Here is a 15,199-nt window from a genome sequence, read left to right as displayed (position 1 = left end):
GCCAGATGAACCCGGATGGTCCGCGGTGGAATCGGGAGAGGCCGTTTTTTGTCATCGGTTCAAGATTTTTGAAAAACGTTTAATTTGTTTTTTATATGTTAATCAACCTGGAGGATGATGAGTTAGTCCAGACCCTTCTTTTAGAAAGGTATTTTTTAGTTTCTTGTACTAAGTTCACACTCGTCGTAACCTGGCCGAATGACCCATTGTAATTTTGGCCATTAGAAGTAAATCTAACCCAATCTGTGCTTGGAACATTACCGCCACACATCACATGCTTCTACCGCAATTTTTCTTTTTCGTGTTCACAACACACTTGGCAGGTTTAATAATACTTTTATTTCAACAATTAGGGTAATAGATACCAAACTTTTTATTGACACATTCATAGTTCTTTAAGGAATTTTTCACCCCTTGATGCCAAATATTTCTAGCATTTCCTAGATAGTGTGCTATAATTTTATACCACAGTCTGAAGTGATAAAAGTTTTCACGCGTAGCAACTAGAGATATAGAGACCCTACTTATTCTAATAGTACATATGAAGCAACTATGAAAAAAAATTGTGAGTCCATTCCAAATATGTGCGCATGAGCGAAATTTAAAATCTCGTTTTTAACTGATGACCTTGCGGCTGCCGACAGATCGCCTATGAGTTTGGATGCTGCATTTTTACGGCAGTATTTTCTCAAAATATATCCAAAATTCGTTAAATGTTCTATAAAGACGAATTAAATGTGTGTAAATCTCTGTTCAGAAAGAAAATGGCGCAAAGTGCTGGCTAGCAATATACTACTGCAATATACTACAAATCAGTCCACTCTCCACCTAGGGCGCATTAATTTTTGCCATAGTAGAGCCACTATGTTATCTAATAGCTATATGTATTTTCTTGATAATTTTGAAGCGCCAGCAACTGATATACATAAAATAAACTCATTGTTTTGCCTTATAATATTGCTAATGCCGTTACATTTGTTACAATAATGAAATAAAACTCTACTTCCAAAAACTATCCGTTTTTTATCCCTTTAATTTTTGCCATAAAGTATGGTGCTACGCATTAAGCTTGCTGTCTCCTGTTTTGTGATTTAATGAAAGTGTACGCTGTGTATCTCTCTATTTGAATATATTTTATCATTAAATAAATAAAATAAAACATATCATGTTACTTGGGCAAGTTATCAGACCTCACTGATTTGTCATAATATCTTTTTTAGAAACATCCATCAGACGTTATATTTACCTTAGCTAATTTATAGCTCAATTAATAAATTTAATTTTATAGATGCTGCTCCTCTTTAACCAGTAATTTTTTCTTTTGCAACTTCTTAGTGGGTGTGTTAAGCTATTTTCTATTTGTAACACAAGATTTTTGGAATTTGATTTGAATCTCATGCATGTTTGTATTGTAATCAAGAAAATATATTTCTTGAAAATGAAGAATAAAAAGGAGTCATATATGTGAGCGAATGATCGTAGCAATTTTGCCAAACTTCAACGAAGAGTATAATTGACAATGAAATTGATTGGAATTTATGTTAGCCGAATGATCCTGGTAAACTAGGCCACAGAATGAAAGTAGGAGATATTGATGGTTTTTTTGTTATTTTAGGTTATTGGATTCGGTAATTTTTTTTTAAATGGAATCAGAAAATCCCCTCAGGTAATGTTATCATTTAAAATTTTCTTCAGTCATGGTTTGTATTTGCAGAAGGGATCTGAACGAAATCAACGAAATTCTAAAACTTGCAAAATTGAGGGAGCAAGATGTAATGCCCACAGCGCAAACGTTATTTTTCGCCGACGACAGAATTTACAACAATGAATACCGATTGCTGGAACTGAATCCAGAGCTATTAAAAGCAATCGAAGAAAAGCAGCCGCTTTGTATCAAAGGGAGTCATGATGAAGATGTGGTTATTTGCTCAGAGAATATAACTTTTCATGTTGTGGAAGCAGAAACGTCGAATAGCTTGCTACTAGTAGAACCTCTTAAGTTCGCTGAAGAAATTAAGAAATCCTCAGAGCACTTTGTGCACAAAGTAGAAATTGCAAGTATATTCCACAATTATTTGGAAGCCATTGTCAGTAAACCTTATTTAAGGAAACTGTACCAGTTGCTTAATGAAACTGTTTATAAAGGGCCAGAACGAGAGTATGAAATTGATCAAACCAAGTTGTATAGTTTGAGTGACTTAAAAGAAGTTATTCAGGCTTCCAATATGGAGCTGCAGCAAGCTATTGAGTCCATGGATACTGTGGTGATAGAAGGCAATGTGAGAGTTTTAGACTTTGAATACCATTTCCGAGTTCTCTCTTACATGCTTAAATTAATAGACAGTAACTCGTGGCCTCTGGATCAAATTGATTATGATGTAACTATTGAATCATTAGCAGAAATAGTGCCTACAGAAGTTGTTAGCGGTTTGTTTGAGAAATACACTGAAGCATCCAGAAAATTAGACCATGTTCAGCTCTATCGTTACAAAGAAGATAAAGTGTGTCAGTTTTTTGCTAAAGTTTTGTTGCGGGAGGCTGATGGCTTTAATTTAAACGATTTTCTGCAAGCATGGGGTGAATCTGTGCCAGAAGGCATGGTGCCAAATGAGGAAATGTTGTATGGCATTGCCATAATTGATCGAAAATCAAATCCCAACATTATTTGGGCCTTGGAAGAATCTAATTTGCCAGAGGATGTTACGGAAAGATTTAACTATTTATTCGATATCAAAGAGAAATGGAGTGTCCCTGAGATCACCCCATACATCAGGTAATGCCAAAGCGACATATTTTTGTAATTCCTAATGTTAATTCTTTGTAGACGGCTAGCAACTGACAAAATTGATGTAAATGCTTTACTTGCCAAACATGCTAGAGCGTCCAGAGTAGATGGAGTTAAGTATTACTCTGCTAAACATTTGAAATAGTAATAAATGTAAAAATAAAAAAAACTACTTTTTATATCTTTTTTGAAATATTTTATTGTATTCTTTGTAATGAATGTATTTCAACCTTTAGTAAACTACATACAACTGCTAGTGAGCAAATCAAATCATATGGTAAAATATCTCATCTAAGATGTCCTCTGCTGGTGGCACACCACTTAAGTTTTCTCTGACCTGGATAATTGAGAAAAGGGGTAGAATATAGTTTTGGTTAGTTTTCTTACATTCCCATATTTTTTTAGAAAATTGAAAAAATATATATTTTTGTGTGTGAAAGAGAAAATTTATTAGTAGGTAACAAATTTTATTGCAAGTTATTATCAATGTTTGCGGGACTATCTATTACACTTGTAAAAAACTTATGGTCAGGTGGGGTTGAATGGCAAATAGCAAAAATACTAGTTTTTCAGAAAATTGGTTCTCAAGATTTGTTATAAAATATTTGTGGTGTCCATTATACCTCAAGAGGCGATCGCATTTGTGTTCAGAAGAGAAAATGATATTCCATGCCTGCCTTTAAATTTTCTTTTGAAATGACATGCTCATGGGCTTATTCCTATATGTTGGGAAGTGATGTGTAGGTCCCTTTCCAATATTTTTTGATGTTGTTGGAAAAGGAAGGCTGATTTACGTTGGGTAGTGTATTGTTAGAAGTTCTAGAGAACTAAATATATTTCTTTTATGAAATTTGCTGTGTGGCCAAGTATACCTGCAGGATTACCAATTCAACTCGAAACAAACGATAATATTGGAAATTCAAATGGTATAGTATGGTTTCTGATTTTACTAAACCTCAATATATTTTTGAAAAAACACGGTTTAGCTAAAACATTTTTTCTTGGATTTGAATGAATAAAGATTATCACTCGTTTTAAAACTTCCTGCTCCATTTAAAACTGTATGAATTAGCATCAGAGTCTCGTGTTGGTCATTCAAACAAATGTATTAGTTAGCCCCTGTAACATTTTAAAATAGCTAGCTTACCTGCGGAAAAATAATATGCTGCAATAACACTTTTTTTTTCAAAAATGAATTTTGTTTTCTAAATAATAGAAAGAGGTAGTTAGATAGGTATAGGAGAATGCTAACAAAAGTTGCATGGAGTTCCATTTCAATTAACGCTGTTGGCTATTTTGAATTGGCATAACGTAGCAGGAGTATAAATATTTTAGAAAGTATGAGTATGGTTTATGTCCGCGTCTTTTTGCATTTCACAAATTTAATCTCCAGTTTATATTATCAAAAAGAATGCAATAAGTTTTATCAACAATGAGCGGGCGCAGAGGAGCAAGTGCTTAATAACGATTGCCCGAAGAGGTTTATAAACCTGTTGCATACTATTTCAAATATATTCGGAAAACCTTCAGTTTCACAAAACTCTTGACTAAAGTACCTGATTGCGACAGTGTTTAATGAAGCTGACGCTTCAATGTGATACTTTGTGCATACCTGATCAGTGTACCATTAGGTATTTTGGGGTAGGGAGTAGAATATTTTGTTAGACTTTATTAATGGTTCGACAGAAATATACCCTGAACTTCAGACAGACTCACTTGTTCCGCTTTTCGAAAAACCCTCACAAAATTTCGACCTGCCAACAGTTCTAAATTTCCGATTGTCCAGCGATTCGGGTCCAATTGTCTCAACACATCAAACAGCTGTGGATATTTGGAAGTATTTTCCAGTCCTTGCGGTGTACTGTAGATATAAAAACGTTTTCTGCTATAAGTATGTACCATGCGTGCAATTTATCTTGATAACAATTTTGTTTTTAAAAATATAAAGGTAAATAAAAAACAAAATATAGGGTTAGCAACATGAAATTTTTTAATGGAACATCCTGCATAGTTTATCGGTATTCAATAGAATACTTCATGTTTTCCAGAAATTGACAAAAATAGGAAATTTTCATTTAATTTCGTATAGTTCTGTGACTGACAATTAAAGTCGTCCTTACATTTCGCTAAGCGAAATTGATTAATAAGTTATTGACACAGTTATTATTGCTATTAAACTGCTATTTCGCCAGTTCATCATCCGTGAAAGAATAATATACACTATCAGAATAAAAAAAGGGTATAACTTCTGCAGAACGTTGACTTCGTGTTTTGAATGAAGAAAATATAACAAGTATATTAGGGTTGCTTGAAGCATATCCGCTTTGTTCTGTTGCCGCAGCCTAACAGAAGACAAGTATTTGTCGCAGTTCAATCTGCTGAGTTTTGATGGAGTATGCACTGTATATAAATTTGGTAAAACTTATATGCTTAGTAAAGAATGCGAAATGAGGATGCAGTATTGTTTGGAATTTTAAAACAATAATTTAAAAAATATTTTTTGTAGACCGTTGAACGTCCGCTTACTACCAGACAAAGCTGTAGTAGACAAAATACGCCATAGTGGTCTATAAATAATCGTACACAGATACATGAAATAAAAATCCAAGGGTAGCAGTCGGTCAATGTTTGATGTGGTGTTATTGACACACATATGTTGGGTCCTCTTTTGCTAACTGAAAAATTAACTGGAACACAAAATATCGGGATATCAATACAAACAATATAGCAAGAAGATGGTGCGCCTCACAATATAATTTGGGTCAAAAAATTTCGTTCTAAATATGGAATATCAATATAAGTTGACCGATTAGTAGCCCGGACTCGATATTATAGTGTATTATGCAAGTGCGTTAAAATTTCGGAAAACATCCCATTGCTCCCAAACTCGTGCGGTAATATACCGAAAATGTCCGAAGGGGTTCGGATACGTGGGACGAGAAACTCGAGTGGTAAAGTGACGTTTTTCGCATTCTAGATATAGGTATATAATTAGGTATTTTACAGAAGGGAGTAGAAAAACGGCATTTGACTCGAGCGGAGCGGAGCGCAGCAGAGCAAGTTTTGAATAAACGAGTGAGTTAAAAAGTTTACCGAACGTGTTGCATACTATACTTTTTCTACGACCGTTAGTTTTTGGATACATTTTCGCAAAAGAACACGAATACATTCACTAACATGACTGTCAGAATTGATAAACGTCAAAATTCAAGGCGTTCTACTCCCGTCCGTAAAATACCTAATTACCCACCGATCTAGCGTGCGGAAAGCGTCACTTTACCACGTCAGTTTCGTTTCCTATGAATCCGAGCCACTTCGAACATTTCCGGTATTTTACCGCACGGGTTTGAGAGCAATCGGATGTTTTTGAAGATATTTCTCACTTTTTGAATTTTGACGTTTGTCAATTCTGACGGTCATGTCAGTGAATGTATTTGTGTTGTTTTGCGAAAATGTTCGGTAATAGTATATTATGCAACAAGTGTGGTAAACGACATTTGACACGAGCGGAGCGCAGTGGAGCGAGTTTTTAATAAAGGAGTGAGTTAAAAAGTTTACAGAACGTGTTGAATACTATACTTTTTCTACGACCGTTAGTTTTTGGGTACATTTTCGCAAAACAACACAAGTACATTCACTGACATGACCGTCAGGATTGACAAATTTCAAAATTCAATGCGTGGGAAATATCTCCGAAAACATCCGATCGCTCCCAAATCCGTGCGGTAACATCCCGGAAATGTCCGAAATGACTCGAAATCGTGGGGAATAAAACTGACGTGGTAAAGTGACGGTTCCCGCGCTCCAGATCGGTGTGTAATTAGGTATTTTACAGACGGGAGTAGAAAAACTTTTTAACTTACTCGTTTATTAAAAACTCGCTCCGCTGCACTACACTATTTTATACACTTTACCACGTCAGTTTCGTTTCCCACGGATTCGAGCCACTTCGGACATTTCTAGTATATTATGCAACAAGTGCAGCGGAGCGACTGTTTAATGAACAAGTATTAATAGTATTAAAGTAGCTTGTGGAAGTTTCTTTGGAAAAAAAATGAAGCAAAGAACTTTTTTTTTGTTATGAGGCGATAATGTACCTAAGCGATAAACTGACCTATAGTAGTGTGAAAATATTAAACTTTATTCAAACTAGAAATTTTGCTTTTAATAAGACGCTCTATGGGATTCGTTCTGTGCAGTATAACAATGCGATTGATTTTTGCACTGTTTGTATTTACCTTGGAACTCCATCGAAATCAGCACCAATTCCCACGTGGTTTACTCCGATAACGTCCACAATGTGATTGATATGGTCTGTAAGATTTCGTAGAAAAAAATTCGTAAATTTTGTATATCAATTCTGTAACATTTATAATATATAATAAATACATGTTTTTCTTTGTTTTGCCGTTTGTTGACTTAAAATAAGCTGTCGGTCTTAAATATTTTTAAATAATCTTTCCATGACCAAAACCATTTTCCATTTTTTCTACGCAGAACACTTTGATGGACGTTCGTATGTCTAGTTCATAAAATTCCTCTTTTAACACTTTAGAAGATTTCAGGCAAAAATGGACATGCCTGTTAAGGAAAGAAGGTGATGTCCCATATTTTTTTATAATAATTTAGTTTAAATTCTTAAACTTTTTTTATCATTTATTAGTGATTTATTAGTAATTAGAACGGCCCAGCTGAAAAAATGTCAGTATCCAGTGCTATTTTCTTCTTCAAAGTACGGAGAAACGTCACTGGTAGAAATAAGAAAAAGTGCTGCACAAAATGCATATCTAGAAAAACTAGCACATTCAAAAATTGTTTCCCGAAAAGTTGACCAAATATTTTTACGTATTCAAAATTTTAGATAAATATACGTTAATAAATTGTCTTGATTATATTTCGTATTACCTATAAAATAAAGACTTGTTTTTTTAAAAATTGCGAGATGGTTTGTGAAATGCATATTTTTTTAATGTGACGTTACAACGAATTCACGTGCGTCTTGTACTACTTTCTGAAAATGAAAAGGTGTTTTTGGATATTGCTATTCCAAAGACTGATAGCAAAAGTGCCGTAATACTGTGCCAAGTACTTGCCGGTTTAAATTGGAAGTATCATTTCATGTAAACAAATCGAAGACCTGGTCATAGGCTGGTGTACTTATTTTCTTGTTTTGTGTATTAGTATTATCTATTCTAGATTTCCGAACAATTCACAATTTTAAAATTTTGTTATAATCTCACACGCCAATGATTTATTGCCTTCTGGCAATTATTTTCTACCTCCTTACGAGGTTACCATAGCCACCATTCATGAATTCATAAATATAAGTATTCATAAATGCATCAGTATTCGTGATTGGTAACTTTGTAATGAGTATAGATACAAAGTCGGTTCGATTACCTCACCAATCGTTAAGGCTGAGACGAACTTGTGGAACTCGGGGTTGTAGTAGTAATAAATTTTCTTTTGACCAAAAATGATTTTTCGATTATAAATTCCAGAACTTCAAAATTTTCATTCTTCAGTCCATAAAGTATACCGAAAATTATTTATGTTTTCGCTGAAAAAGTTAACATAGCAATGACAAAAAAGTCTTGTCTCTGCATTCCCTGCCAAAAGCACCTGAGCTTGTCGGAGTTTATAAGGGCAAACATATGCAGGGTATTCCATTTAAAAGGAGTGCATTTTCTTCATTTTTTTCTTAAACTCTGTTTTTCTGTTCTCACCATCGTAATCATATCTAGTCATAACAGAGTTACCAAGGAGTGACACTTAATTTAGATCAGACTGTATTTGCACATCTGTGGATACACCCAAATGATAAAAATGTTCACCTGATCTAAAGGCATTGTTATTTTTTACTTACAAGCAACATTCCGAATGGTCGCGTTGGGGCCCACAAAGTCAGTATAGAAATTGACCATTATTATTCCATCGTTTTCGGCCTGTAAGAGAAACAATTTCAGTTTGCTCACCAAATTGATATCCTGCTCACTCACCAGTTTAACCAATACGTCATCGTCTACGTTTCTTACGTGATCGTAAATTTTTCTGGCTGATGAATGGGAAAATATCACCGGCGCTCGGCTGATTTTCAGTGTATCCAGCATCACGTTTTTGGAAACATGAGACAAATCCACCAGCATACCCAATCTATTCATCTCCAGCACTATTTTCTAATAAACAAAAATCAGCCTAGCTAACTTAATTCACAGTATAATTTGACTAGAAAATATTTTATTGTTAAAAAAATTGTGATTTTATAGAGAGAAGAACTTTGTTTTTTCTAATTTGGGGTATACAGCGTATTCCATTGACCATTTCATCAATTAGTAGCCATGGATCCAAATATCTTGAAAATATCCGAATTTTGATACATTAGGGAATATCATTCTAGGTACACCTTTTTGTCTGAGATTACCCCAGATATTTCGCTCTGCTTCATAATTGATGATTTTCTCATCAGTTGTGTATGTGCCAAGGATACCTTTGGTTAGCAAATGCTAAGAGGATACCTTTCTTGGCATTTACCCTTTATTGTGACGACGATGATAGAGCGAAAGTAGAAACAACAGTAGCCTCGACATTTTTTTGCTTTGTTCAAAGTCCAATGCGTCTTACAATTGGAAAAAAAATCTTTTTGTAATTCAGTGCCATAATAATTTTAAATTTAATCTCATTAAAATTCTTCAAATATCAAAACTATAAAATATTAAATTTTACTATCGGTCATTGTTCTAAGTATTCATGAGTTACTTTGGAAGATTTTTCAATCTGTTTCTTCGAAGACATACATTTTTCAACAATACTTGACTGCTTGAATAATAATTGACTAACCAAAACTAATCAATACTGCGACAATTTGAAGTCTAACATTCGGATAAGAAATAATAATTGCATCAACGATCATTTTTTGATCCGTATAGTGTATCCGGTTGACCTAGGTCCATTATTAATAAAACATCATGTATAATTAAAATGAATAATTATGAGAAGTATTATATTATAAGGTGTCACCTACACACAACGTTACATTACGTTCTACGTAAGGAATTGAGATGAATAAAAATATGCTCACCCGTCCAAAATCTGATAAATTGTTTTTTGGTGAACCTTTGATGTCGACCGTAGCCGAATCAGCCCTGGAAATATAATGATGATTGATGTCCAGAGAACATTTATACCCACCCGCTTAGTTGATACCCACCATCTTAAATCGCACGTGTGCGTCAGAGTTAGGTATCTCACCCCTAGGTCGTAATACGCACGAAGGACGGAGAGTTTGTTGTCGATGGAGTGACCCCCTTCCACGCCTATGAATGACGCTATTTTCTTTTCTTTAAACGCTGCCGCTATATCTGAGATAAATAATTTTATATTATACAAAAATATACACGGTCTAGAATGGGGGAAGACTATTTTTTTTAAATATGTACATATTTTTCAACCAAGTGAAGTATATCATTTAAAATGATAAGCGTTATTTTAGAATTTTCAGTGTGATTCAGAAATGAGTTTGAATAAAAAACAACTCGTGTATAAATTACCCAGTATAATGTTTGTAAATCTGGTTTAGGTTAATAAGTAATGTACAATGAAAGCAGAAAAATGTTTAATAAAATCTCTTGCTAAATATTACTAAAAATGTACTCAAAATTTTTCCATGTCGTTTGAAATTTCGAATAATCTGCGGGGTAGATCACAGACCATCTATGATTTAATTCACTGTCAAGAAAAAAGTAAGTTTTTGATTGACGAAACTTTGAATTAATCTTAATCAAAAAATTGGAATGGAAGCGTGGCCATCTGGAAAAAGATGAGTGATATGTCTATAGTATAACCATACCGTCGCTGGAAGTTGCAAACACCAAATCGTTTGGGTACTTTCTGATTAATCTTTTGATTACGTCAATCTGTTCCAACGTGTTGGACACCGGGTTTCCGGGATTATTGCAACTAATATACGCCGCCCAAAACTGTAATCGTCAAAATATTAATCGAATATTAACTAAATTCGAACCCTCAATACTTGGGCCGACAGTCGACCTTTCCGTAGCTTCTGCAAATCCGTATGGCACATGTCACATTTAGAAAATGCGACCTGTTTCCCAACGTCGCTTTCGAAATCAAAATCGGTTATTTGGTTTTTCAGGAACCGGTTTAGGTTGTAGGCCAGGTCGTTGTGGCTATAAAAATAAAGCGTATTTTTGCTAAGAAAATGCATTTTTAAGTCGAAAATGTTGATAGAAGCACCTTCATAATTTAAAAAAACTATTAAACGGGATTACAAAGCTTATGTTCACAGAACCGAAATAGGTCTGAGGAGTGAGACGAAACATTTTTGGTCTTTTGTTTCAACTAAAAAGAAAAAATAACAAGCATGGCCATAAGTTGAATTGTTTAATCTTTATACATGTGTGGGAATCTGTACAATATCCACTTTATCTGTTGTATTATAAATGTCTGAACTGCGGAGTCTTTCCAGAAAGTGTGCTCCGGTTATCCCAATTTTCCATTCGGAGGAGGGAAGTTCACTGGTTCAGTGGTAGTTTCTCTTCTGCACAATTTCGGTAAGATCTTCGAATCAAGTAACTCAAGAATTGTTCCTTTTCTCAAGTGGTCACTTGCCTGTGGTACAGCATAGATTTTATAAAAAGCATTCAGTACCAACCTAGTACCATACATAAAATATTTTGATTTCGTTTGATGAGAGAGAGGTTAAGAAATTAGACTTTTTGGGTGTGCACGGATCACTTTTGGCTCTATTGGCCTCTTATCTATCAGGACGTACTTAGCCTTAAATTGTTACTTCTCCAGTCGCGTGTTATTTACCTCCGGTGTGTCACATTTTTCATTTCTCTAAATTCTTTTTTCTACTCCCTTCTCTAAAATACTGGAAGCCTCACTTTACCAGGTCAGTTTCCAAGCCATTCCGGGATTTTACCGCACGGGTTTGGAAGCAATCGGATGTTTTGGGAGATATCTCCCACGCTTTGAATTTTTACGTTTGTCGATTCTGAGAGTCATGTCAGTGAATGTATTCGTGTTGTTTTGCGAAAATATACCTAAAAACTAACGATCGTAGAAAAAGTATAATATGCAACACGTTCGATAAACTTTTTAACTCACTCGTTTATTAAAAACCCGCTCCGCTCGTGTCAAACTCGCCGTGTACCGCACTTGTTGCATAATATACTCTTTAAGTATAAATACTCCCACAGGTTCATTGTGACCTTGACCGTTGGTTCACTACTGCAATTGAACGCGGAAAAGTGCAACTCAAACATTATCTCACGTGCCAACACACCACCAAAAAGGATCTTTTCGTTGGGGGTATGAGAATATCTTTCGTTAATACCATTAAAGACTTGGAAGTTTATTTAGATTTTAAATTGAAATTCGACTACGAAAACCATGGGGTCAGTTACTGCTGTTGTTACAAACTAGCAAATTGATAGTGCGACCAGTTTTAGAGTTATCTGCCACGATTTGGAATCCTTTCTATGTAAAGTATGAAACTTGAAAAAGTTCAAATAAAAAATGATTAATTGGTTAAGGCTTTCGCGGCCCGTTGATAAGCTATTATCTTGATTCGGGTTTAAAGGCCGTCGTCGGTTGGAATTACTTCCCAACGTTTCGCTAGCACGTAGTCTACGTCCAACATCGGAGATGGAAGGACCTCTGAAGAAGCTCGCCACTCGTGCTAGCGAAACGTTAGGAAGTAATTCCAACCGACGACGGCCTTTAAACCCGAATCAAGATAATAGCTCAAAAAATGATTAATTTAGTAAATTACAAGTTTAATAGAGTTCGCCACAATCGAGTTTAGGCAGTTTTATAATTTGCTTTTGCTTAAACAATCAAGTAGACTGTAATGATGTAATGTACAGGTTGTCTCCCTAAATTGCTGACCTGTCATGCTTCGTAGTAGAGATAATTTTGTTGTGGATATAAGTAAGATCAAATTATTTGTTCAATTTGCCACTATTTCGTTGGTGTAATAGTATAGTCAGTAAGCACGATATTTTCCATCAGTTTTGGACATTTTAATCGACTGTTAACGGTAATAATGTAGAATTTCGTTTTATTTCTCTAGTTTTATAAGTTTGTGCTGTGATCATCTTAGTATATAGTTTAGTTATATTGTGCTGCCTTATAATTGGATATTCCTTATGAAAATTTGTCAGGTGACCTATCTTGCCTTTGGCTTCATATTTCAGAGGTGTCGCCCACAACAAATATTAACATAATATAATATAATATAATATATAATATAACATAAGACCAAAAATACTGATAAAACACATTTCACATAAAAACGTTCATTAGATTCCCAATATCCAAAAAAGAAATAATTCGAGAATAAATTTAATCATGTATTTTGACTATGACATCACCCCTGAAAGTTATCCAAGCGTACGCAAACGCAAGCCAAACCTAATTTGGTCATTTTCGAAACAAGAATTGTTTCCTCATATTTGAGTTTTTTCAATGGTAAAATTTATAATTTATGATTATGACAGAAATGTTACCATTGATGAGTTTTCGCCATGAAATTTTCATAGACATTAATAAATTTTGTTAAAGACTTGGAGGTACTGGTTATGGAGTAAAAATTCTAGCAAAATATTTGAACTTTGAAGCCGAAAACCCTTGTTCAAAATTAATGATCCAGAAAATTGTTGTAATTATGTGTTAGAAAACATTTATTTTTTAATTAACATGTGAAGAAGCTTGTTATTAAGTTTTGGATGGTTGCCTAAGGTAGGATTCTCTATTTCAAAAAAACAACACCCTCTGACCTTTGTAGGTTAATTAAGGCAGGTACATGATGCCTAACTAGTCTTTTTTTTATTTAAGTCCGGGTTACGTGAGGACATTCCAAGTTCCAGATATTGATTTCATTTAAGTAATACAGCAGTTTTTGCAATGTGGGGCCTTATTTTAACATCAGGGGATATGTATCGGTCTAGTTTAATCTAAATTACAATATGGGGTAAGCGAACGTACCTGTACTCTATTTATCTTAAAGGTAAGTTTGAAAATAATCATTTTTATCGTGTGTGTCTGTCGATTAACGATCCTTCTTATATTTTTGTGTCTTCTATATAGTTCTTCGATTTGTAAACAACAATCTTTTTTAAGACTATACTTTATATTGCCGTAGATAAAAATACGTTGTAAGTATACAGATAAATATTTATTAGAATCTTACAATTAAACATTTTTTGAAGGTTCTTTTTTTTTAACACTTTAAAATGTGGAGACCGTGGAATGAAGCAGATGTTCCTCTGTTAAAAGACTTGGAAAATAAGCGGAATTTGAAGGGGAAGTGGAGATGGTAGTTAAACCTAATGATAGTTTAGAAGACGAAATATCTCAGCAAATAAAAATACGGATCCATTTGCCTTCGAATGCTAAACAAATTGTTTTGAATGTTTGCAATTTTAGAAGAAATTGAGAAGGGGAATTAGGAACGTCAATAAAAACAAATGACATAGAACGTAATAAATTGTTACTTTGTATGAATTTTTTTATGTACAGGAATGGTTACGGGTAAGCGTCTACTAGGCAGGGTGTTCTATAAGGGGCTGCGTTTTTGGAGTAATAAACAGTAGGGAAAGTTAATCACGAGGTCGGTTATAAAAGCGCTATAATTCTGGTCTAAGTATAACAGAGAAGGCATAATAACTTTTTTAACTATATTAGTAATTATTTTCAGCGGCTTAATGAAAAAATAAAGTAAGGGGAGGCTAAGGTCAAATGCCGATATATTCATTATAATAAAAACATAATTTTCCCCTATTAAACCATTGAAAATGATGTTAAGTATTTGAAGGCGATTAAAAAGAAGAAGACAGTTTAGAAAAAATTCTTTGTGTAATACCAGCCCAAGAAACTCAAATATGTTTCTTACGGTTTTTTTATACCACAGAAAATACAAAAATAGCTCACCCGTCGATCAAGGGATAGTTATCCAGAGCATCGCTGCCAGACACATCGGCATCACCGTCTAGCGAGTTTTCGTCTGAACCTAAAATTCGTTTTTCTCATTATGAATAAGGTTCGAACCACCGAGAGTTTTACCACCCGACAGAACGGCCGAAAATGATTCCACCCCCAAGACCCAAAGGATACCGAAAGCCGTAAGGCGGTCCATTTTGCCTCACGCAACAGGGACGCGCCTGTGGATGAGAAAAATTTAATTTTAAAGTGTTTACGGACGGTTTTCTAATCTAAACGATAAAGAAAAGCGGTCATAGGGTCACGCTTTGATAAATGGTTTCGTTTTGTTCCTCAAGTTCGTCTCGCCACAACAAGCGCGACTATTTTGGCGGGTTTTAAAAAATATACAAACCTACAGGGGCATCTACTCTATGCAATAAATACATCAAACCGGATTTGTAGCAACAA

The 15,199-nt window shown here is 34.5% G+C and overlaps 2 protein-coding genes across 4 annotated transcripts; one reads left to right on the top strand and one right to left on the bottom strand.

Annotated features, from left to right (window-relative positions):
- The first annotated feature begins 1,560 nt into the window (after positions 1 to 1,560).
- LOC132698489 (sister chromatid cohesion protein DCC1) lies at positions 1,561 to 2,955 on the top strand. Its single transcript, XM_060664594.1, has 3 exons — positions 1,561 to 1,666; positions 1,715 to 2,773; positions 2,825 to 2,955. Exons 1-3 carry the CDS (start codon positions 1,644 to 1,646, stop codon positions 2,928 to 2,930), a joined length of 1,188 nt encoding a protein of 395 aa, XP_060520577.1. The 5' UTR covers positions 1,561 to 1,643; the 3' UTR covers positions 2,931 to 2,955.
- A 60-nt stretch (positions 2,956 to 3,015) lies between these two features.
- On the bottom strand, positions 3,016 to 14,972 carry LOC132698482 (uncharacterized). Of its 3 annotated transcripts, none has more exons than XM_060664567.1 (11): positions 14,873 to 14,972; positions 14,741 to 14,819; positions 10,815 to 10,971; positions 10,632 to 10,761; positions 9,993 to 10,143; positions 9,864 to 9,927; positions 8,785 to 8,961; positions 8,652 to 8,730; positions 7,024 to 7,099; positions 4,502 to 4,646; positions 3,016 to 3,122 (listed from the first exon to the last, which is right to left on the bottom strand). In XM_060664567.1, exons 1-11 carry the CDS (start codon positions 14,943 to 14,945, stop codon positions 3,051 to 3,053), a joined length of 1,203 nt encoding a protein of 400 aa, XP_060520550.1. In that variant the 5' UTR covers positions 14,946 to 14,972; the 3' UTR covers positions 3,016 to 3,050. The 3 variants fall into 3 exon arrangements, 2 of the variants coding, with proteins under 2 accessions (XP_060520550.1, XP_060520560.1); XM_060664577.1 differs by having other exon boundaries at positions 14,876 to 14,967; XR_009618378.1 differs by lacking the exon at positions 7,024 to 7,099.
- Positions 14,973 to 15,199: the final 227 nt, after the last annotated feature.

This window comes from Cylas formicarius, unplaced genomic scaffold (genome assembly GCF_029955315.1).
Source record: "Cylas formicarius isolate icCylForm1 unplaced genomic scaffold, icCylForm1.1 PGA_scaffold_10__41_contigs__length_53128322, whole genome shotgun sequence".
NCBI lineage: Eukaryota > Metazoa > Arthropoda > Insecta > Coleoptera > Brentidae > Cylas > Cylas formicarius.
This window is presented reverse-complemented; position numbering and strand designations above follow the sequence as displayed.